At 52.3% G+C, this 22,910-nt stretch overlaps 1 protein-coding gene across 1 annotated transcript in view; it reads right to left on the bottom strand.

The window, feature by feature from the left end:
- Positions 1–10,056: 10,056 nt before the first annotated feature.
- Positions 10,057–22,910, bottom strand: part of SSH1 (slingshot protein phosphatase 1) — a 57,341-nt gene continuing 44,487 nt past the window's right edge. The window contains exons 11-15 of the mRNA XM_007448233.1: positions 20,887–20,933; positions 18,919–19,065; positions 17,180–17,380; positions 14,569–15,112; positions 10,057–11,283 (exon numbers count right to left, since the gene is read on the bottom strand). Of these exons, the coding sequence (XP_007448295.1) occupies positions 10,057–11,283; positions 14,569–15,112; positions 17,180–17,380; positions 18,919–19,065; positions 20,887–20,933 (2,166 nt within the window). The remainder of the gene's footprint in view (positions 11,284–14,568; positions 15,113–17,179; positions 17,381–18,918; positions 19,066–20,886; positions 20,934–22,910) is intronic.

Raw genomic sequence — 22,910 nt, 5'->3', positions numbered from 1 at the left:
GAATGAGGTCAGGGCTGGGGCCCTGTGATTAGACGGGAGGAAGGGACACCCCAAGATGTTCAGGAAGCAGCAGAGGGTGGGGGTTTGGGAGGGTGGAAGATTCTGGGCTTAGAGCTCTAGTGTTGGTATAACCTGGGTTCAGATCCCATTGGGCACTCATTATGGGACCTTAGGCAGGGGATGGCACCTCTCAGCCTCAGCTTCCCCCTCTAGAAAACGTGTTTCTAATACCTGCATGGCCAGATGGAATCAGATCATGTTAACAATTGTTTTATTTAACAGACGTGTGTACAGCGCGTACTGAGTCAGATGCTGCTGCACGCACTTTCTGCCTGTGTATCTTTAGTGAGAGGTATGCGCTCCTACCACCACGAGGGCAGCTATTGTCGCTCCTCTGCATCATGTGACTATGTTACAATGACTGCGCTTGACTTCCGAATCAGGAAAAATGACAATAACAACCAGGAAAGCAAATTCCATTTGGGGAGCAGGCCAGAGCCTGGGCCAGCTCTGGGAGCCTGGCTGTGGGCTGGACCAGGATAAGAATTCGGGACGGCCCGGTCCTGCCAGGGCTGTTCTCCAGGACCTCCAGGAAGAAAACCAAGAATTGGGAACTCTTCTCTATGGGAAATCTGTCTGTCCTGGAAGGCCAACTTGCGTGTGTGCGGGTGTGTGTGCCTGCGTGTGGATGCAAGTCTGTGCATACGTGTGAGTGGCGGCGGGGTGGGGCGATGTCCGGGCCCTCACCCGTCCGCAGCCCCGTTGCCAGCTGCCAGCCTCAGCCGTCTGTTGTGGCAGATGTTTGGCTGTGCCATGGCAACGCCAGAACAGGATGTACCTCTGGATTGCAACAGGGACAAGCCCACACTCACAGGCCGCCCACACCGTTCCCTTCCCCGAAGGCCTGTTGCAAAGAACCATTTGGGTCCAGGTCGGGGACAAATGGTGTTTGTATCAGGAGACAGGCAGAGCTGGCATCCTCCGAGGGGTCAGTGGCAGGCGAGGAGGAGGACGCATGTGCACAGCCCAGCTGAGTCCCTCCTCCAGTGGGCTCGTGTCGGTTTCCCTCTGCCCTTCAGAGGATGCTAAGGAAGCAGCGTGGGGAGAGGAGCTGCCGTCAGCAGGGCTGGTCTGTGGGCATCGGATCACTGTCTTTCCCACGATTATAGCAACTACTCACAGAGGGAGTGCTTTGTGCCGGGACCCGTGCTCAGTACGTCACCTAGCAAATAATATCTACATTCACGCGTCTTCACTGTGTGCTGATGACACAGTGCTAATCTTTATAGCAGCACTATGAGGTCATTCCTGTTTTTCAGATGAGGAAAAGGGGGCACAGAGAGGTTAAGCCAGTGATCTGGGTCACAGAGTGGGTGAGTTAGGGAGCATGACCCTGGACTGTCTTTCTCCAAAGCCCTTGATCAGCGTGGTGACGCTGCCAGGACCGGCGACATAAATTGCAGGGCCCAGTGGGAAATGAGAAGGCCTGGCCCTCATTAAAGAATTAAAGACAGTGACAGCAGAGCATCGACCAATCACAGGGCCCCTGTGAGTTCAGAGTCCTGTGCAGCTGCCCAGGAAGCCAGGCCCCAAGTGCTCAGGGGGTGGACACAGTGGCCTGGAGAAGCTCACACACCAGGACAGTGAGCCCCTGCCTGGCACCCCTGAGCCTCGGTGATCTGAGCGCAATTTCTGTTCCAGGGGGCCCGTGTTACCCCATCAGAGGGGAGAAGAGACCGTCCCCGCAAAATGCTGTGCTGAATTCCCTAGAACCATGAGCCTGGGAGCTTGGAGGGCAAATTGTAGCTCAATGCCAAAGCATCCTTTTATTAAATCTTTACATTTTCCTTTTTAAGTATGAAAGTAACATAATAATCCTGTTGCGGAGATTTTGGAATAGATAAAAGCAAAAAGCGTCAACCTCGAATCCTCCCCATCTAACCCCATTGCTGTTGGCAGGTGGTATATTTCCTTCCTAGCTTTTACAGATGGGCTTTCCATCAGGACTGCCAGGGGGTGAAACAGACGGGCTCCTCTTTGTCTCGGGCATCTGGCACATGGCAGGAGCACATGAATGGGAGAGGATGACGGAATGGATGGATGTTACAAAGGGGCGTGGTCTGGATGACCTTTCAGATTCTTCTGGTCTCTAAACACTCAGGACTCTTTGATTCCTGCATAGTAAATGCCTGGTGTTGACCTAGGGCTCAGTCCAGTGTGCCAAGCCCAGTGTGCTGGGGCCCCAGAGGTGTCTGATTCATGTCCCTGTCCTGGGAGAACGTGGTTTAGGCGGTCATGGGTGTCCCCAAGCTTTCCCAGCCTTGGTGAATGAAACTTGGGCCCCATTTTCACAGCATATTTCGTTCATTTACTCTCATTTGATATTTACTGAGTGCTTACTATGCACTAAGTACATTAAGCGCTGTCTTCTTTGGAGAGAAGATGGTGGGGTAGAAAGTGTATGAGTTTGGAGTCAGGCACCCCAAGCTTCTGTCCCTTCCTGGCTGTGTGGCCCTTATCCAGGTGACCTAACCTCTCTGAGCTTCCACCTCTTTGTTTCTAAAACAGTCACATCTGCTGTGAGGGTCAACTCAGCAACACACATGAAACACCTGCGAGTAGTAGATGCTCAGTGCAGTTTACTTCCTTTTCCCCTCCCTCCCCTCCCTCCCTCCTGCCAGTACCAACAGTAAGAGCTGCCACTGACTTACTCAGCAAGTGGTGTGCCAGGCAGAAGAGGTCTGCATACATTATCAGCTAATTCTCAAATTATTGCCCCCTTGAGGTAGGTAGCATTGTCCTTCACCCGTTGTGACATCCAATTTCAAAACCAGAGGGAGCTCGGCACCTCCAACCGCTTGTGGGAGAATCTGTCTCTTAGGGTCAGATTCCCGTGCATCCTTTTCTGTGCTGGGGTTTCTGTTCACGCAAATGCTGACACTTGACTTGCTGAAACAGTTTACAAAAAAAGGAATTGGGGGCTGAAACGGGACCCTTTGCAAGTATACTTCAGGGTGCATAAGCAGCTTCCCTTTAAAGGCAAAATACGATGAATCCAATTTGGGGGAGGGAAACACACCTTGTGCCGCCCAGATAGCCTTCGGAACACGAAGTGGGTCAGATTTCCCAAGGGCTGGAGGCTTCATTTCTGACTCGGATGTTTTCTTGCTGGTACCTACAGGGAGATCAGATGCAGCTTCAGCTTTCTACTTCTGGGGTGGGGGGCAGCTCCCAGAGGGTTTCAGGTGGGGAAGGAGCAGTGCCTCCTGGCTTCACCACTTTTTAGATGTAACCTTGGACAAATGACTTACACTCTGCAGGCCTGATTCTTCAACTGTAAACTGAGGGTAACGTCAACAGGGCCTTTGGAGGATTCAACGGGATTCTTTAAAGTGCTGGGTACGAGGAAGGCTCAGAAGTGTGGTTTGCTCCCTCGTTGAGGGCGCATGGAGGGGCGGGGGGGTGTTTTCTGGGCGGAGCTCACTTTGTGCACTGCGGCTGGACATCTTTGGAAAGGGCTTTCCTACCATGAAGTGAATCCTTTTGAAATGTCACGTTGTCCTCCACGGTCTGCTTTCTGGAACCTCTTCCAAGCGTCTTGCCAAGAGGGGCCTCCCGCACCCCCTCCCCAGCATGCAGCTCCTCCCCTGCACAACCACGCCCCCTGCCGGCGAGACCTGGGATCACATCCAACCTCAGGATTGCTACTAGGAGGACGAAATCATGATCAAAGCAGTCAGTTATAGGAAGGTTCTCCGAGGACTTGAGTGAAAGAGTATCTGATGATCTGGGAACACCCACATTCTGCAAGGGCGATGTGGGTGGGTGTTGTCTCCAGAACGCACGTGTGGAATGTGATTCTAACTAGCAAAGGGAAAGCCTACTCAATTGCATCATGTTCTCATTTCAATGGTTTCTAAACATGGCATCAGAATTCCCAGGGAATCCATGGGAATCATACAGAGTGCTGGGCCCCATCCTCAGCCTCTGTTTCACGTTTGCAGCCCGAAGAGAATCTGTTAGGTGTCTCCAGCCTTTCCTAGGATGAGCGTCCTGAACCATGACCCTCAGTGGTTCAGTTCCAAAAACCTCTTACAGAGAGGGCTGCATTACAGCTTGGTGGCACCAACGAGTACAGTCACACCACTCACCTTTTGCTTTGATTTCCTACTGAATAGGCAATTCCTAACCATACTTTTGGCTTCACGTGTAGATTTTCCTAGAAGGGCTCAATGTGGTAATCGGCAAATGAGAGTAATCTGGTCCGCCTGACGGTTTTAATTCTTTTTGTAAAGTGAAAAACTTGCATTCTGGTCCTGTGAGTCCAGGTGAGGGGCAGAGTAAGTCTAGGTGAACTAAACAAAGACTTTTCTGGATCCACAGGCGCTGGAATTTCATGGTCACGTCAAGGCACTGGTGGCAGATGGTCAGCGCTCACCCACGTGACTCGCGCGTCGGAACGTAATGTGTGGCACCCAAAGGCGGTGAAGAGGGAATGTGAGTCCCATGCTCTTTGTCCTGCGGCACGGCTAGATGCACAGAACTGCAGGAAGGCAGGGTTTTCTGTTGGAAGCAGCCTGACTTGGCTTAGACACCAAGGCAGGAGAGCCACCAAAAGCTCTGACCTGCGGTGGACTGTGACCTGAGCACGACATGAGCCTCTGCCGTGTCCAGCGACTGGGATTCCCTGGGGTTCCTGCCTTGTCTGTCTGTTAGCCACAGTGAGCTCCCACTGTCCCTTCTCCCGTGTGAGCAGCTAAGGTGGTTCTGTTGAGCACACCTGTAGCTTTAGAGCTTGTGCAGGGAGAGATGCCGCCCCAAGTCCAAGTCCCACCCTGGGTGGTGGGGTGGAGGGACGGGAAAGGTTTTTTTGGTACACGAGTGACCACCCACAACTGGGCCTGCTCTTCCTTACTGGTAAGATCAGGAGGAAAAAGGATGATTCCTGCAGGAGCTGACTTCTCCCCCCGGTTCTTTCTTTGGTCTCACCTGTCCAGGTGTTTAGCATGGGGCCCAGCACATGGTAGATGCTCAGTCAAGACCGGCCATCATGATGACGAAGCTGCAGCCAAGTCTCCTGGCAAGGGCTGAAGAGGCTGTTGCTTTTTGGCACAAGTTTGGAGGTCATCAGGCATTTATAAAGAAAAAGTTTATTTTCATCACAAGAAGCACACAGACTATATACAGTACACACCAACAGAAGTAAAAAAAAAAAAAAAAGTGCATTATGCATTTTCTACTGCAAATTCACAGTACAAAAGATACTGCCTTTTAAATATATAATATAAAAAAAAAACAAGAAGAAAAACAATATAATAAAAAAAATCATTGATATCATAACACAACACAATGGAACCCACTGGCGGCTTCTGAAAACCAAAGGGCAGCCCATCTTGTAGAGCTCCTGATGGCGGTCTGTACCTGCATTTTGTTGCAAAGAGCTCAGGACACCAGTAGAGAGGAAAACAGGGGGGCCTAGGTGGTAATAAAAACTCTACTGAACAGGAGTACAGTTGCATGATGCGGGGAACAGGGGAGGGGCTGGGCTGCGGTCCAGGGGGAGCCTGGACTGCGCCACCCCCCGGCTGGCCAGCAAACCAATCCCGTTCTTTCCTCGCTTACTACGGACTGGGCCGTGGCTGAAACCGTGCCCGCCTTGCCAGCAGAAACCGCCAGCGCCGTTTCTAGCAACGCTCCTGGCCTGGCTGCGGGCAGGTGAGAGAAGCCGCACAACAGACCGTCACAAGTACGGGGCAGGCAAGCTCCAGCCCTAAAACGCCAACCACCACTGGCGAGGCAAAGTATCCAATCACAGAAGGCGAGAGCTTAACGGTTGCCCATAAATACACAGTATTTGTAAACTATTATTAAGGCACTCGATTGTAAAACAATAATTACAGTGTCAGGAAGGAGGCAGGGAGGGAGCGGCCATCTCCGTGAGCAGCGCGGCCAACAGAAAGGACAGCAGAGGACCGGGGAACTGGTTCTAAGACTCCTGCTAAGAGACCGACACAGGCCGGGGCTGCAGCACCCACTGCAACACAAAGACGAGGTGGTCACATCCACACCCACCGAGGGCAGCACCGCACTGCGTCGCTCTAGACCGTTCAAGGTGACCCGCTTCATAGCTCGGGTGACACAGTGTGCGTGTACGTGAGGGAGGAGGGATGCACGTGATGCTCTGATTCAAGTGATAGATAGATAGATAGATTCAAATATATATATTTGTGCAGAGTGAACTCATACACATACGTATTCAACTGCAGAACAGACAATAAAAAGGCCAAGTAGCTGAGCACGGGGGTCCATAAGTACCTTCATTTGGCATGCTGCATCGGGGAGACGCTGGGGGTGGGACAGCAGCCGGTGACCCTGCACCACGCTGTCCCGATGTCACAAATCTCCTGGCCGCCTGGCTCCCCTGCCGGAGGTGAAGGGGCGGCCGTCACTGTGCCGGCCGCGTGGGTGCGGGGAAGCCCTGCCGGGTGGCGAGCCAGAACAGGGTTCTGGGAAATGTGTTCTGGCACCAAGCGTCTCCAGCCAACAGACAGCAAGTCGCTCTTCGGACACTTTGGGTGAGGTTACTCATGCTCTCGACTACATGACAGCATTTCCTCTCACTAGGGAGCAGGGGCCCCAGGGGAGCAGGGGATCCATCAGCCTCCTGGGATGGCACCTGTGCACAGTGCCAACGTACAGGGTTGTCCTGACGATGTTAATTCTATGGCCTCTTTGGCTCCATCCCAGGCATCCTCTGGGCTTATCCAGGAGGGAGAAGGCTTTAGAAAGGGCTGGAATGCTTTTTAGCTAGAGAGGGTGGGATGGAGCGGAAGGGAGCTGGACAGAGTAACCTGCTCGCCTGATGGACCGGGTGCCTCCACCCAGCAGAGAGCTGTCTGGCAGCCGAGAGGTTGGCACTGGTGCCTGCACTGAGACCAAGGAGGCAGGGAAGACTGGGGGCAAGAACCTTGTTCTCAAGAAGTTCATGGAATGATGCACATTGCTCCAAGGCCCTGAAGCAGCTACAAGACAAAGACGTGGAGACCGGCAAGGTCAAGCCCCGATCAAGGGCAGCACGGTTTCCCCTCTCTCCGTGACCACCTCTCCTCTTCGACACGACAAAACCTGATGAGAAGACCTCCCTGTAACAATGCAAGAGGAAGACCTAGAGGAGTTCACTCTAATTTTGGCATGCCACGTGAATGAGAGTGCAAGTGAGGGAAAGGTGAGGTGGAAGACGAAATGCAGCTGAATTCACAGGGTACTGAGCTGATTTAGAAAGCTTTTGTTCTCGCCTAGTTCCACAAAGGCATTCCACGAAGATGGCGGTCACCAAAATCAATGACTTTCACAGCAGAAACCACTGCCGCCCACATTCGGAATTTCCCCCGTCTGCTAAGCTTACAGGTGAAGCATTGGTCAAGATGTGGCACAGCTTACGGTGTAAGCTTTCTTTTCAGAGACCGGTACGAATCTGTCTTTGCCAAGGTGTCTCCAAGCCTGGTAGAATGCTCTTGACTTGTTAGTTTAACATTTAAAATAGCAAATCTGCCGTTAAGTTTGTGCGACACTGACCTGGGTCTCAGAGAAAAGCCTCCAGCCTCTTCTCCAGGCTACAGCGTCATCCACCAAGAATGCTTCATTTTGCTCTGATGATGGGCACCTGGGCCCTGGTCTGTTTCGCTACTGATAGGCTAGCTCCTGACAACGAATGGATAACTTTGCCAAAAGCCAAAGACCCACTAGTATTCGTAATCCTCCTCCCACCCTTTAACTGGGTAAGAAAAATTATGGCTTTCAAAATTAAGGTCTTCAAAACTATATCATACCCGGGCATGGTTAAAAAACCAACATAAGCCTGGCATCATCAAATCTAAAGGATTATTTTGACACAAAAGTTGATCCACCACACGAAATTTAATTTGGCAAAACACTGAGCCTGATGTATTTTTTTGAGACTGTGCTCTTGTTGGCTGAGAGAGAGGAGGGAACCCAACTGGGTTTTCCGCAATAAGTGGATAATCACCTTTTAAGCTGATTTCAATTGACGGCGGTGGGAAAACAAATTCCGACAGGGTAAAATAACGTATACTTTAATAAAAAAAAAATAAGGCCAGGGAGAAAAAGTCTCCGGAGAGAGGGTTTTTGCAAAAACTCTACCCACTAGTTGAAATACGGACTAGCCTTCCTGAAGACCCTGCCTGGGCTACTCTTGGGGGCCCAGTTCTGACCAACGTAAGATGGCGACTCATTTACCCACGTTTGGAATTTGGCTGGCCCTCGAAGGATTTCTAGTTTCACTGGCCAGGGCTCGGCAAAAGTTTTCTACAAAGAGCCTGATCGCAAGGTAGCTTAGCTTAGGCTTTGCAGGCTACATGGTCTCTGTCGCCTATTTGTTAATTTTTTGATAATCCCTTAAAACTGTAAAAAACAATCTTAGCTCTTGGGGCCGTACACCATGGTTTGCTGACCCCCCCGAACTAAACTTAACAGACCTCTTCTCTCTCTCCAAAATATTTTAACGCCCTGTCTTGCCGGCCAACATCAGAGGAGTCCCTCCACTCAAGATCCTTAGAGGGACTACTCCCAGAGCCACTCAGGACCACGTGCTGTCCTGCCCACTGGGAAGAGCCGCAGAGAAACAGGAAGCAGCATTCTCACCGCAGGAAGGGGCGACTGTAAACATCTGCCAAGGCTTCCACCAGTCCCACTTCTCAGAGAAGCTGCTGCTAAGTTGTTCCTTGAGAGTGACTGAGCGTTCCTCACTGCTAAAATCTCCTTTTCCTCCCCAAATATGAGTACATGTGACCTAATGAACCTGAGTGCTGGGGCTCCTGACGGGGTGACCCACATCTCAGAATCCCCGGCCCCGCCAGACACTTGAGTCCCTACGAACCACAACACGACCGCACTGGGTTCCACAGCAGATAAGACTCAATGATACTTTGTGGGTCCTTCTCCCCAGGTGGGGGACAACTGAAGACTGACCTTTAGCAATAACTGAGGACCCCACACACATTTCCCCCCACCTCACCCCAGGTCCGGCCAGACACATGTCACTCAGCTGTGACAACACGCCAGGACAGGCAAGTCAACTGCTCAGAGGACCTCCACTCACCCTGGAGTTGGTCTGACAACAGCATTCGTGCCTTCGTGTCACTTTAACTAGCAGTGTTTGGTGCAGGCACCTTAAAAGTCTTAATACTTTTTGGGGTCCTGACAGCCACACAACAAAAAGTTCTCTTTCGGAAAAATCTTTTCTGACACAGCATTTTTCCCTGGAATGAGCCTTGGTCATTATTGGAGTTTAAAAATAAAAAGCAGAGCAGGATCAGAGGTAGGACTTCTACTGCCATCCAGGAGTTTTCCCAGAAGGGCCTGAATGAGCTAGGACACGTGCCGTGGTGGCGATGCCAATGCCGCAGCTATTCTTTTGCAGGTTGTGCCGGAGGATGTTTTGTTTTTTTGGCTCTGTTGGGTCTCCATTGCTGTGCACGGGCTTTCTCTAGTTGTGGCGAGCAGGGGCTGCTCTTCACTGCGGTGAGCGGGCTTCTTATTGTTGTGGCTTCTCTTGTTGCAGAGCGTGAGCTCTATGAGCGCAGGCTCGGTAGTTGTGGCGCACGGGCTTAGCTGCTCCGCGGCATGTGGGATCTTCCTGGGCCAGGGCTCGAACCCGTGTCCCCTGCATTGGCAGGCGGATTCTTAACCACCGCGCCACCAGGGAAGCCCTGTGCCAGAGGATTTTCGATGTGTGTGCATCGCTGTATAAATGCTCTTCTTAACACACGAGAAGCACCCGAAACACCGCATTTGGAGTCAGAGTCTACTGGTCAACAGCTGCTGGTTCCCCCAGGCCACAAAACCCATGCTCCCCTTTCTTCTTGTGCCATATGTTACGTATTGTTGTTTCTCCTTCTCCCCTTTGCCGCAAGAGGGGAGGAAAAGTAAGGATGACGCCAATTATTTAAAGGAAATCAAGACAGAAGAGGGGTGGACCAAGATCCACAGTGAAACTAAAGGAGGGATCACAGAAGTCCAAACGCAGCCAAAGGCGGGTCAGCTTTTGCTCATCCACGAAGGGCTTTTCAAGTTTTCCGGGGCAGATTTCCCTGACGGTTTAGAGGTTGCAGTTGGGTTCCTGGGGGCCACTGGGGGCTCATGCAAGAAGGAAGACTCGCTCAACCTGGCATCCTGGGAGTCAGCCACGGTGGACACGTCGGCCTCACTGGACAGGTCCTCTGTCGAGAGGTTGAGGCTCCCGAGCTTGGCAAGGGAGTGAGAGCGCTTGAGCGGGGACGAGACCGTGAGGCCCGCCAGCCGGAGCCGCGTCTCGATCTCCTGCGTGCGTTGCTTCACCAGCCCGGGCTTCCCCCGGACGCTGTGGATGCTGTCGCTGCTTGAGCTCCGGGTCAGGGTGGAGCTCATGGAGGATGAGGTCGGGGTGTAGCAGATGGTCTTCAGGAAGTCTTTTGAGAAGTGACTGGTGTGGTCTGGGCGGCAGAGGAAGAGTGGGGGGCTCTTCAGTGGGGTTCCTTCTGACGGACGGGGGCCAGCCTCGGGCTTCTCATCGCCCTGGGCTTGGCCAGGCAGAGCCGGGTCCTGGTTCTCCTCGGGGATGCTGGCCTCCAGCCTGCCGGTGGGGCTGTCCTTGCAGGGGGCCGCCAGGCCGGCCGGCGTGCGCTTCAGCCTCTCTAGCTCTTTGGTGTGCTTGCGGACCAAGCCCGCCTTCTGCAGCTGGATGATGGATTCCTGGTGCTGCATCAAGTAGCTGTTGGCTGTCGGCCTCTCAGCTTCTTTACTGAAGAGGAGCCGCAGGTCCTTGGCTGGCTTCGGATCTTTCTTGGGTGGCGAGTCGTCCTTTGCCACTTCCATGTTGGGAGCGTTCTTAACACAGTGAGAACTCTTCAAAAGGAGGGACTTTGGTAGGACTTTGTGAGTCTCTCTGGAAGGTTCCAAAAGGCTGGCTGGTAGCTCTGGGGCAGCCCCGGCCCCAGGGCCACTGATGTCTGGCCTCCTCGAGCCTGCTGGTGGTAGGAATGGGGGAGTTTCGGTTGGGCCAGAGGACAGTTTCTCTGAAGCTCGGGACCTGCTGGCCACAGGGGCCGTGGGGGAAGACGTGAGGTGGGGCAGGAAGGTGGGCTGGGTGCAGATGGCAGGAGCACCGGGGTTCTTGCATCGCTCCCCGAAGGCCTCGGGAATCCCGCTGGCTGCAGGGTACATGCAGTCGGAGCAGGATTTGTAGGAAGGCTTCACTTTGTTAAGGATCCCAAAGATCGCATCATGCTGAAAGGGACAAGAACATCGTGAGGGCATGACACAAGCTGAAGCCCGAAAAGTACGAGGAGGGCAGGAGGCGGGGCTGGGGCAGGCACTGGGCTGGCAGTGCTCTCGCTTCAGCTGGGGCTGGGATACAGCCCTCTCGGAACCCATATGACCGTGACAAATGCAGGTTAGGGATGAGTTAGAGACGCTGAATCGAACTTCCCGGAAGCTACGAGCCCACAATCCTGGGCAAACCTTCGGCCACATGGCCAGGAGGAGCAAGGCCTCCAAGGGCCTCCCTTCTCAACTCCGCCTCCGCCACTTGTACCAAATGACCCTTTCCAGCGCTCTGGTGTTGCCTGGAAACCAGAGTGACTTCGCCTCACCCTTTCCCCTCACGGCCTCGTGAGAATTAGTGAAATAACATTTCTGGCACAGTAACTGTGTCTCCCTTTCAGAAAGGGTCTGGAGTCTGCAGCCTGAAGACAGAACCCTTCCTGTCTGGCACGACAGAGCATGGCTCCAAGGAACCACCATCTAACTGTGCTCGTCACAGAGAGGTGGCAAAAGGCAGAAACGGTTCAGGAAAGACTCTAATACAGACCCAGACATGGGTGCCCACGGCCCCGATGAGGGAGCCAGGCAGAGGTGGGTTTCATACACCAGTGGAAAGCACGTTTGCACCACTTCCCAAGAAACGCCCTGCCTCTGGTCACTGGGGGTCTCCGTGAGCTCAACGTGGGCCTCTCCACCCCGCCCTCCTCCTGATGGGCAGGCCAAGCCCTCACTCCCTCATGTGCCCATCGAAAGGCACCAGGGCTGCTCTTCTGGGCCGAGACCCAGCCGAGAACCGCAGAAGTGGAGGCAAGAGGGTGACTCTCTTCCCTCACGAGTTGTTTCACTGTGAGACTCCTGAGGCGGTTAAAAACCAAGGCTTCTTGGCAACAGGTTTCTCCCTGCCCCTCTGTCGTGTCAGGGACTCATACCATCCTGTGTGGCAGCCCGAGGACCCCGCAAGCTAAGGAGTCAGGGTCCGATCCAATCCTGGAGGAGTCAAGGGGAAACCTAGCCCCGATTCCTGAAGGCTTGCAAGGGGGTGTGTGGAGAGCGCCTGGTGGGGCAGGTAGGGGGCCGGGTCTCCTGCAGGACCCTATCCTGGTCAGGATTCCTGGGTCTGGTTTCCAGGTTGACCAGTGGGGCTTGGTCACCCTTGTGGTGAGGACCGAACACAGACATTTTCCTGAAGCTTTGACCAAAGTGTCTATATGTTTGTTTCTTCCAAAACCTTTAGAATCTAACGTTCTAAACCGTGGTGAAATCTACCACGGTGGGAGATTTGAGAGCACCTTTCAGAGCTCATGGGGAGACAAGGGAGGAGGGATTTCATTCATCCAGCTCCTACTTAGGGAGCGCGCCTGTCCTGTGCCAGGCCTTGCACTGGGCGCAGGGGCTACGAGCAAGAGAGTCCCCGCCCTCCGAGGGCCCTGTCTCTGGATGCCTCCTAAGCTGTGCATTTCGGTCCCTGTCCCATCCTCTGAGCCACCCCCATCTCAGATGCCTGGCTTCCATCTCACCCCACCAGTCTGCCTGCAGACCACTGCCAGAGGGGCCTTGTCACCAACCACCTAACGCCCTCCCGTGCTTCCCAGCGCCCTGGGAGGAAACACGCAGAGCCCTGCCATCATGCCCCGAGGCCCCGTGTGCCCGGCCACCTGTCCAACTGCGCCTCAGCCACTGCCCCTCAACCAGGCCAAGCTTTCCACCCTCAGGGGCCTGGTGCCCAGAAGATTCCCCTCCTGGCTCTCTGTGCGGCCAGCTCCGTCTCATCCCCTCCCCTCCCACCTCACCCGTGTCACCACACCGAGCACCACCTGTATGTTTTCTTTGTTACATCCTTACACGTTTACCTCCCATCTCCCTGTAAGACCACGTGTGTTGAGCTACCTTACAGCTGTACCCCCTCACCAATCTGGCCCCGGAGTTAATAAACACAACTTGAACAAGTGAGTGGATGCTTGTCTCTAGGTGCTATTCCCTAGATAATGTCACCTATCCACACTCCGGCCAGAAAAGGAAGGCTGGGTCCTTCGTTTATCTTCTTATCCTGGCTTCTCTCGTGGTCCCCATTCTACAACTCACAGCTACGTCATCTCGGACCAACCGAGGCACCACTGTCCCAGACAGAGAGGTTTTATATCATCTATCTTGATGGGCATTTGCTCTTTAAAGGGAAGGTGAGCGGTGAGGGAAATTCGAGAGTAATTACTATTCAGTTTGGAATCTGGGTCCTGATTTGGAGTACGGGAGATTTAACTTCCCAGTTTTGTTTGCATTATAACGTGGTGTGGGCGAACTCTCCATACAAGGGGATGCCTCTATCTGCCTCCCAGTGCTCTTGCTAGAGAATCACAGCTGGCCCGGGAGGTGGGTGGTCAGGCCACGGGAAATGACGCTTCTTGTCCCCGGGCCAGGGTGAGCCAGCAGCAGAGCGAGGGCAGAACCCAAGACCAGGCAACAGAGGACGTCCTTCCACGAAACCAGCCTCCACGCGCGGGCCACTTGGAGGAGGAAAAAGGCTGGAGGAATTCTTGATTTTCTGAGCAAGTGGCAGGTTGAGGCAAAAGCCCTGTTGCAAATAACCCACCAAGTATGAGAGCTACAAGGGACTGCTGAAGTTAATTAAGCATTAGAGTCTGAGTTGCAAGACTAGATACTTGATGATGTCGGCTTTTTCAAGGTGGCGACGGTGTTATGGTTAGGTTATAAACGGAAGCATTTGGGATGGAAACGACAGATCTGGGATTTGGTTTGTTTCAGGATAATCCAGGGTATGGGAACGCGGATGGGGGTGAGATGAAAGGAAGAAAAGCCATACACTGGTAAAGGCTGAAGCTGAGTGATAAGTTATGTTTTGTGGGGGGTTTTTTGGCCATGGCTTGTGGCATGGGGGATCTTAATTCCCTGACCAGGGATCGATCCTGGGCCCCCTGCAGTGGAAGCGCAGAGTCCTAACCACCGGACCACCAGGAAATTCCCATAAGTTATGTGTTTTATGTTTTACATAAGAAAAAAGGAAAGACTTTGAAACTCTGCCTCAGACGTGAATGAGGCACCAGGGTGAAGGTGGCATGGGGGATGATCACCATTCCCCAGGGGTCCCGGGTCCTCCGTCGTCTACCATCCCCATCGGCCTGCAGAATCGCGCGGAAAGCCACCCACTGAGCTGGCAGAGGCAGCTGTTGGGGGGGCTGCCCCCAGGGCAGAAATGGCATGCATGCCGCCACCCCCTTGTGGCCCCAGGCCTACCTCGAAGTCGTCTGGGCAGCTCCTCTTGCTGTTGTTGTTATTTAGGTTTTCCCAATTCAGCAGGTTATCGAGCTCAGTAACAGGCTGCCCCCACTTCCCTGCACCCGGGGCCTCCTCCCTTTCCATCTCCTCCACCTGCGGCGACGAGCCACCCCGGGCCTGGGGGCTCCCACGCTCCAGTTTCTTCTTCACTTCCTCCTCACAGAGTCCAGGACCTCCTGGGGCGTGTCCGGCCGGCTTGGATGCCTCTGCCGGCTGAGCGGCTTCTTCCAGCAGAGCATCCCTCTCCAGATCCTCCAGGTGGACCCAGCCGCCCATCTCGTCTCTGGGGCAGTGCAACAGGGGGTCTGAGAGTCGCCGGAGACAGCAGGGGAGAGCGGGTCCCCCCGGGGTCCCGCTGCCCGGGAACCCAGGCTGGGCGGCGGCGTCCAGGCAGGGCGGCTGGGCTTCCGGGGTGCCGTCCAGGGTCTCCGGCAGGAAGTCCCCAGGCCCCGCTGGGTCATCCACAGGCTGCTGGCGCCACAGCTTGTTGTGCCGTTGTTTGCTGGGGAAGGAAGGCAGAGGAAGGTCAGCAGACGCCAGTGCCCAAGGGTCCTGGGAGGAAGGGGGTGGGGAGCCAGCAAGAGGCAGTCCAAGGCCCGGGTGGACACCAGGGGCTCACCTGGGTAAAGCCTCTCTCGATTCATTTATCCCCAAGAAATTCGAGAATGACGGAAATAGCCTTAGGCCCCTAAGTCATCATGGCTCCCGTACATATGGCATCCCACACGTATGATCCATGTGGGATCACGTAAACAACTTTGTCACGTGATGAGGATATCGCAGACATGGGAAGGGGGTCTGGACCTGGAATTCTATTATGGTCCTAGTGTCCCAGCTCTCCTGGAGAACCTGGTCATGCCACGGATGTTCCGTCTCTGTTTCCCCATCTGTCAAATAAGAAACCCCATCCTCTCCTACTTACGTCGTAGGGAAATAACGAGGATTAAAGTAGAGAGTCGATAAAGACTTACACACACTAACGTGACCATGTAAACACGTAATGCACCTGAATAAAGCTGGGGAGATGCCAGAAAATTGGAAATATTTGTGTAGGTCAGAGAGATTACAGGTCAGTTTTTAAAATAAGTCTTCTAATGCTGTGTTATTACTTTTATGACACATTTCTTAAACGTGAGGGTTAAAAAAAAAAAGAAGAAAGAGGTTCAGAGTGAAATCAGGTAAATGAGTCACCTCCATTAACCTCAGAGGATCACCAACATCCCAGGGTTGTGATGGTTAAGAGGAGAAAGAAGTAAACATAAAAGGACGTACAAACTAAGGGTTTTCTGTTGCTCTTCAATGTGAGGGAGCAACACGGTCATTCACGGCCATCTGCTCTGTGTGCACGTTCCGCGCAAGGCCAAGTGGGCCCTCAGACAGGGCTATAATTCAAGGTCAGTGCTGTGCTGCTGTGAACCTGGCCTGGCAACCCCTGGCTAGCCTGCAAACCCCTGATGGCAGCAAATGACTGAAGGATTACTGGAGGCGAGAGCAGGATGTGCCCCTTCCCCCTCCCCACCTCGTCCCCCTTGGCCCTGCCTGAGCACCTGTCCAGCCGCTCTCTGGTTGACAGTGAAGGAGTCCAGAGATGTCTGGAGCTGTTCTCCAGACCCGCCAGTTGCTTCCCCAAACGTGGCCAAGAAGCTGGTGGACTTAGCCTGTGGCCTCCTCACAACACCGGGCAGAAACAACCCAGGGAGGCCTTGGACAGACTGAACAGAAAAGGAACAGGGGGAAAGTGAGTCCCTAAGTTCAGCAGCGATCCACCTGGGGTCACTGGGGGACCCCTCCATGGGGGCAGGATCACCTTGCACGGGAGCCCCAGAGGCTGACAGACCCGGGCATGCCCCCCGATCCCTGGGCCGCCCACTGGCTGTGTGACACGGGACACCTTAACCTCCAGCGTCAGTTCCTTACTCCCCATAAATGGGGGATCCCCTGTCCTCTGCAGACCTTTTTCATGGTGGGGTGGGTGGGTGGAGGTGGTGGGTAGAGAATTACAAAGCAGCTATGTCATCACTGACCCTGAGCCGGGTGCTCGCAGAAATTTTACAACAATCCTATCAGCGGGATTAGTTCTTAACTCAGAAGAGGAGACTGAGGCGGGGTGGGGGGGAAGATCGATGAGCTTGCCCTGAGCTACCAGCTCGTCAGCGGTGGGCCCGGGTCTGCCTCTGCAGTCCCTGCAGCTGCCCTGTGGTGAAGCCTGGCACGGGCTTGGCACAGAGCAGGTGCTCAGGAAACGGGGCAGCCCCGGGCCGAGACTCACACGGAGTCCTGCCTTGGATTAGAAGCCGTGCCCTGCTCCCTCCAGCTGCAAAACAGCTTTATGTGTGTGCCAACACAGTAAGCACAGATCCCTCCTGGAAACCACTAATCAAACCCCAAACAATGGTTGTTTTTCTCAAACCGGCTCCCCGCCACCCCAAGAGGCAGGATTTTGGCTGTGGAAGCCACCGCTGGGCCAAACGGGAGCACGGCTGGGGTGTGGCCGGCAGCCCCGGCCGGCTGGGCGGCAGGGCTTCGGGAGCTCGGTTCTGCCAATTCTTCTCTGCAGACAGGCACCCACCTGGCGTCCAAGATGCCTTCATACTCAGACAGCTGCCTCATAAAGCCTGCGTTGGGGCGTGTGATGCTGCGTTTTTGCTTCACGTAGTTGTAGGCTTTCTCCAGGGGCCAGCCAAATTCCTTCATCGCGTAGGCTATGACCGTGGAAGCAGAGCGACTGACGCCCATTTTGCAATGTACCAGGCACTTGGAGTGGTTCCTCCTGCAGCCGTGGGGGTAGGGGGAGAAGGCAAAAGTTGATACAACTGCATTCTCTCAGATCTGGCACAATGGATCTTTTTTTTTAAACCCTGAAGTTATCTCACTGCCCAAACCCTCTGAGGTCCTGATGTTTAGGCAGCAGACGTCCACACACCCTCAGTAGGAAATAACTTCACTTCAAAATCAATTAGCATACAGTGGGAAATCGAGATCCATCTGGCCTGGCCTGGCCAAGTTTTGCAGGGAGAAAGCTCCCCATTCGGGCGCCTTCCCAGGTGGCTGGGATCGGCCAGGAGACCAGAGCCCCTTGGGCAGGAAGCAACCGGGCAGCGAAAGGGGTATTTGCGCAAGCAACTCACTCAGCTGCTAGAGCAGATGGAGACAGGGAGCAGGTTACTGTAGAGAAACAGGGTCAGCGAACTGAAAGCCACTGGGCCCCTGGCAGAGAGAGTGCCTCGGCAAACAGGAGAGTCAAGGAGCCAGCGTGAGTCCGCAGCACTTGACTTGGCCACCAGAGAAAGAAGCCAAAGGAAACAGATGGGCCAATAGGCTTTCTGTAGGGAGACGGTACCAGCCCAGGCGAGGCTGATTTAACAGACAGGGCAAGGCCAGGAACACTGTTGCTCTAGCTGTCGCCTGCTCACAAAGGTGAGGGGCACCAGGCTGGGGAGGGCTGCACCTGTGAAAGTTTATTTGTACAGGAGGTAGGCCGGCCAGCCTACCTGTTTACATTAGAAGCAGCACACCTGCTCGGCGGGAGCAGGCTCATTTCCTATACCCCAAGCTTAAAGTTCATCCTCAAACCTCAGGGGTTTTTTTGGACTGCCAAAGTCTATCCCCCAGGAACCCAGGGGAACTAAGATTTGGTCCTACATCATGGAGCTTTGACCTGGGTGCAAAGCAGAAGAGGACGTGTCTCTTGAGAGCATCTCTTGTCTCTTTCTGGTCCTGACTTCAGTGAGACAGAGCTGTTCCACAGGAGAATAAGGTGAGGACAAAAGACATGTGACAGCAGTGACAGGCTCGGGGCAGTGGGGACCTCTGATGGTCCATCCCATTCTACGTGAACAGGAGTCACACTAACTCAGGTGGAGGTGGGCCACAGCTCAGGGCATCTGCCCGAGTAGATTTCTGAGTAGATTTCTCCAGGGAAGCAGTCCCAAAGGTGCTCTGAGTCACGTACGATCCGCCCGCCCTCCTCTCTCCTCTGGCTCTGTGACTCCCCATGCGCAGAGCTCCCAAGAGTGTCCGCTTGGTACAGGGGCCTTGCCTGAAGCCAGTGCTAATGACAAAACGGGGGTCAAATGTCACGGCAGGTGAAAGAGAACGAGCTCATTTGGGGACCCCTGGAGAAGATCAGTGACTTGGCCCTTTCGATGCTTGGGGTCCAGCACTCTAAAACCAGAGGCCCATCAGACGCCACAGGCCCCTCACGCCAGGAGGCAGCTGTGTCTGGGGTCACATTAATGTCTGCCCCCCCTGCGGCTGCCGGTCAGCTTCTTCCCCAGCCTGGTTTCTCTGACTTCTCCGCCCACTTACTTTGCTTTGTTTATAAAATGGTACGCCTCGTTCCAGTGGGCAAGGAGGTCTGTGGTCTCTTCATCATAGACTCGGATGTTATGATACGCAAATAAGCCAGGGAAAAAATTATCTATTTCTCTAGTGACGTTTAAAATGTAGTCAACACTGCAATGAGGAAAAAAAAAAAAGAACAAATTGGAGAATCAGAATGTGCATCAACAAAAACCAAAGTAACGACAAACTGAGCAGAGAAAAAATTAAATACACATTTATAAAGGGTCTGTGTTTTTATGGCAGGACTTCATAGTGGTGGTCTTTGGGGGTTTTTTTTGGTATCTTCTAAATACCCTCTACATGATGAGAATACATTATATTTATGATAAAAAACAAATTTCTGCCTAAAAAACTTATAAAAAGAAAGCTCCGTCCAAAGCATTGCTAAGTAATGTTAATTCTGGAAAGTAATCACACATATTACCTAAATACATTTTTTAACTCCTTTAAAGTTTCAAAATTCGTAACTATTACGAGTATACAGAGGCTTTTAAAAACATAAAATAAAACCAGGGCTTCCCTGGTGGTGCAGTGGTTGAGAGTCCGCCTGCCGATGCAGGGGACACAGGTTCGTGCCCAGGTCCGGGAAGGTCCCACATGCCGTGGAGTGGCTGGGCCCATGAGCCATGGCCGCTGAGCCTGCGCATCCGGAGCCTGTGCTCCGCAACGGGAGAGGCCACAACAGTGAGAGGCCCGCGTACAGCAAAAGAAAAGTAAATAATAAATAAATAAATAAATAAATAAATAAATAAAACCAACGTCTCCACTTTTAAGTAGTTAAAAGGCTGAATATATCCATCCATTTTTTATGTCCTTGGGAACTGCCTTAACTCCTTTTTGAAACGAGGCAGGCTGTAAATAAATAAATAGTTGGGAGGGTCTGCTAACCCAGCTAACTCAGGTTCTATAGTTCTCTAACCTTAATACTATAGTTGGGAGGGTCTGCTAACCCAGCTAACCCAGGTTCTATAGTTCTCTAACCTTAATACTATAGTTGGGAGGGTCTGCTAACCCAGCTAACTCAGGTTCTATAGTTCTCTAACCTTAATACTTACATTCCTGGAAGACCAACATAACTTCAGGAGTTTGAAAACACCTCAAATAGATTTCATAAGAGCAATACTTATAAATGCTTTGGAAAAAAGAGATAAACCTTTAAAATCATTTATTTATTCCCAGCAAGATAAAGCATAGACAGCATCACCCTATACTTTAAGACCACTTTCTCTTGAAAGAACACATCTTAACCAGTAGTTCTAAAGATATATTTTAAGATTTTGTTTAGTCTTGACTTTTAAATGCAGTAATTCAAGAATGCCATCATGTCAGACCCACAGGATGGTGATTTTGTGGCTGTGTTGTTTTTTTAAAAAATGTCCAGACATCTGTTCTTGAAGGTCTAGGTTTAAGCATTTTTTATCCCTGCTGCTGAGTATTTCTCAGATTGAGACAGGCACGTGTTTCTGGCCAACGCTGAGCATTTAGCTGCAAGATTCCCACCAGGCTCAAAAGTACAACCACAGAGAGAACCAGGAGTGGTCCGGGGAGCAGGGTTGCTGACTGGCCCACCGGTAAGTGTGTCCACACTGGTGCTCTCAGCATCTCTGCAGGGCGGGGCGGGGCGGGGGGGGGCTCGTGGCCGCATCAGCATCCAGGCTGTCCTATACTATTTGAGGGTGATTTAGAATCATTCTCCCTGACACACACATTTCTAAACCCCAGTAAAATCTAAAACCCATGAATTATTCAGGAGGTGGCATTTTGAAGCACATCTGTTTAGCTATGCAAATCAGGCCGGCAGCTGCTTTGGAGATTGGGGTGGGCAATTCCAGGCAGGCAGGCAGCGCCAGGGCTGGGCTTCAAATGGACGGCTGAGCTGAGTGTTTCTAAGCTGCCTGGAAGGATGAGGGAAGACAAGGGGAGCAGACTCACCCTGAGCCCTGCAGTTCCTCCAGATTGGATGCATTCCATTCAGAGCCCTGGGGGACAGATCACACAAACCCCCGTGAGTGTCACACGTCAGCCTCAGAGCTGCTTACGGGATGCACGGTGTGCGCTAGCCCTGACGGTGATGGGTATCTCATGGGCCCCTGGACTCAGAGGCCGATAAGAAAGCTGATAGAAAGAGGCCGAGATCAGAGCAGGTTCCCCAGGAGTTCGTGGCACTGTCAGGGAAAGGGGCTGGTCGAGGGAACCCTACCCCCTCTCATCACTCCCTTTCCTAAGACTCCAGCAGGGTCCTGTCACCAGAGGCAGTGACCTCCGACCTCCCACGCGGGAGAGGGCGCTTTCACATACCACTGATTAGAGCAGGAATTGGTTTACCTTTTCTGGGAAGTATTTGGCAATATTAAAAAAGTTCCCACCCTCTGACCTAGAAATTCCACTTACAAAAAGCTACCCCGAGGAAACACCCGGAATTCACAGAGGTATATGTACAAGGATATTTACGGTTATTTATAATAACAAAACAGCAGAAACCACCCAAAGGTCCGACAAGAAGAAATCATATGATGGAGCCGTTAAAATAAATCATACTTCTGGAGGATATTTAATGACACAGGGAAATACCACATAATGAAAAAAATTTTTTAAAGCAGGATACAAAACTATGTAATCACACAGTACAGTTCTTTCCTTTTCTTTCTCTTTCTTTTTTAAGAAGCTATAAATGCATTAAAAAAAAAAAAATCCCAGAAGATAGAAAAACAAACATACCAAAGTGTTACCAGTGACTGCCTCTGGATTTGTGAAATTGAGAATGCTTTTAAATTTTCTTCCTTCAACTTACATTTCCTAACTTTCTGTAACATGTTTTAACTTCATACTTTAAAAATGGTATTAAAAAAAACACCAAAACCCCCCATTTCTGAGCAGGCAAAGAACACAGAAGGGAAAAACAAAGAAAAAAACATCACTTTGCTCTTAGGAAATGCAATCGACACAGAGTCACAATGCAAAGGCTCCCTCCTGGTCTCCCTATAAGCTTCCTTTCCCAAGAGGGTGGACCGCTCCAGATGCAGGGGCTGCAGGGGCCCCGATGGAGCTGGCAGCATGTGGGCACTAGCTGGATTTTCATATTGGAGGGAGAGGCTCAAACATAAAAATTCCTTTAGTATCTCTCATGGAAAAAGTGACATAAAGCACCAAACCACACTGAAAAAATAACAAAAGCTCTGCTAAGCCTGTGAGCATCCTCTTGCCGTGATCACCACCTAGTGGAGAGACGGGCCGAGGTGCCTTCAGTTCTGTGTCCACCAGGGAAAACAATCAACTTCCCAGAGAGGATTTAGAGCCGGGGCTGCTTTCAAGATTCAGGCTTCAAATCCACACATCTATACACATTTAAATATATATACATTGAACATTTATAGATCTATGTATATAGATCAATATATATATAAATACGTTAAATATATATTTAATACATTAAATATGTATCATGACATACACATTTGGGGAACTACTGATTACTTCCTACAGGCAGAAAAAACAGTCATTCATGCCTTTGGCAGCAAATACACGTCCTCAACTTTCCAAGGATGTGATTCCTGCTCTAACGATGGGTACCATTTTTGAGTGCCTACGGAAACTGCACTCAGTGCTTTAAACATGTACTAACTTAATCCTCATATTCATCCCCTGAGGTACAGGATGAAGGAAAGGAGAGGCCAAGAGACTTGCTCCCGGGCACCTGGCTGGTCAGGCTGGGGAGCGGGAACCTGCTGGGTGGGTCGGCGCTGCCTCACTAACTAGCAGCGTGCCTTCCTCTATAACCCCCTGACTTTGAAAACTTGCCGGCTGCCTTCTATGGAGACCTACAGCTTTAAGAAAATCTGACTGAGGGATGGAGTGAAGAGAGGGATGTGCAGGTCCCGCCAGCCGTGTCAGCAGGGCCTGCTGCCTCCACGGGTTCTGGGAGCAGGGTAGGGGGCAGCTTGGGGATAAGCGGCGGG

The sequence above is a fragment of the Lipotes vexillifer genome, unplaced genomic scaffold (assembly GCF_000442215.2).
Source record: "Lipotes vexillifer unplaced genomic scaffold, Lipotes_vexillifer_v1.1 scaffold236, whole genome shotgun sequence".
Classification (NCBI taxonomy): Eukaryota; Metazoa; Chordata; class Mammalia; order Artiodactyla; family Lipotidae; genus Lipotes; species Lipotes vexillifer.
The sequence above is the reverse complement of the archived record's forward strand: the minus strand, read 5'-3'. Positions and strand labels throughout refer to the sequence as shown.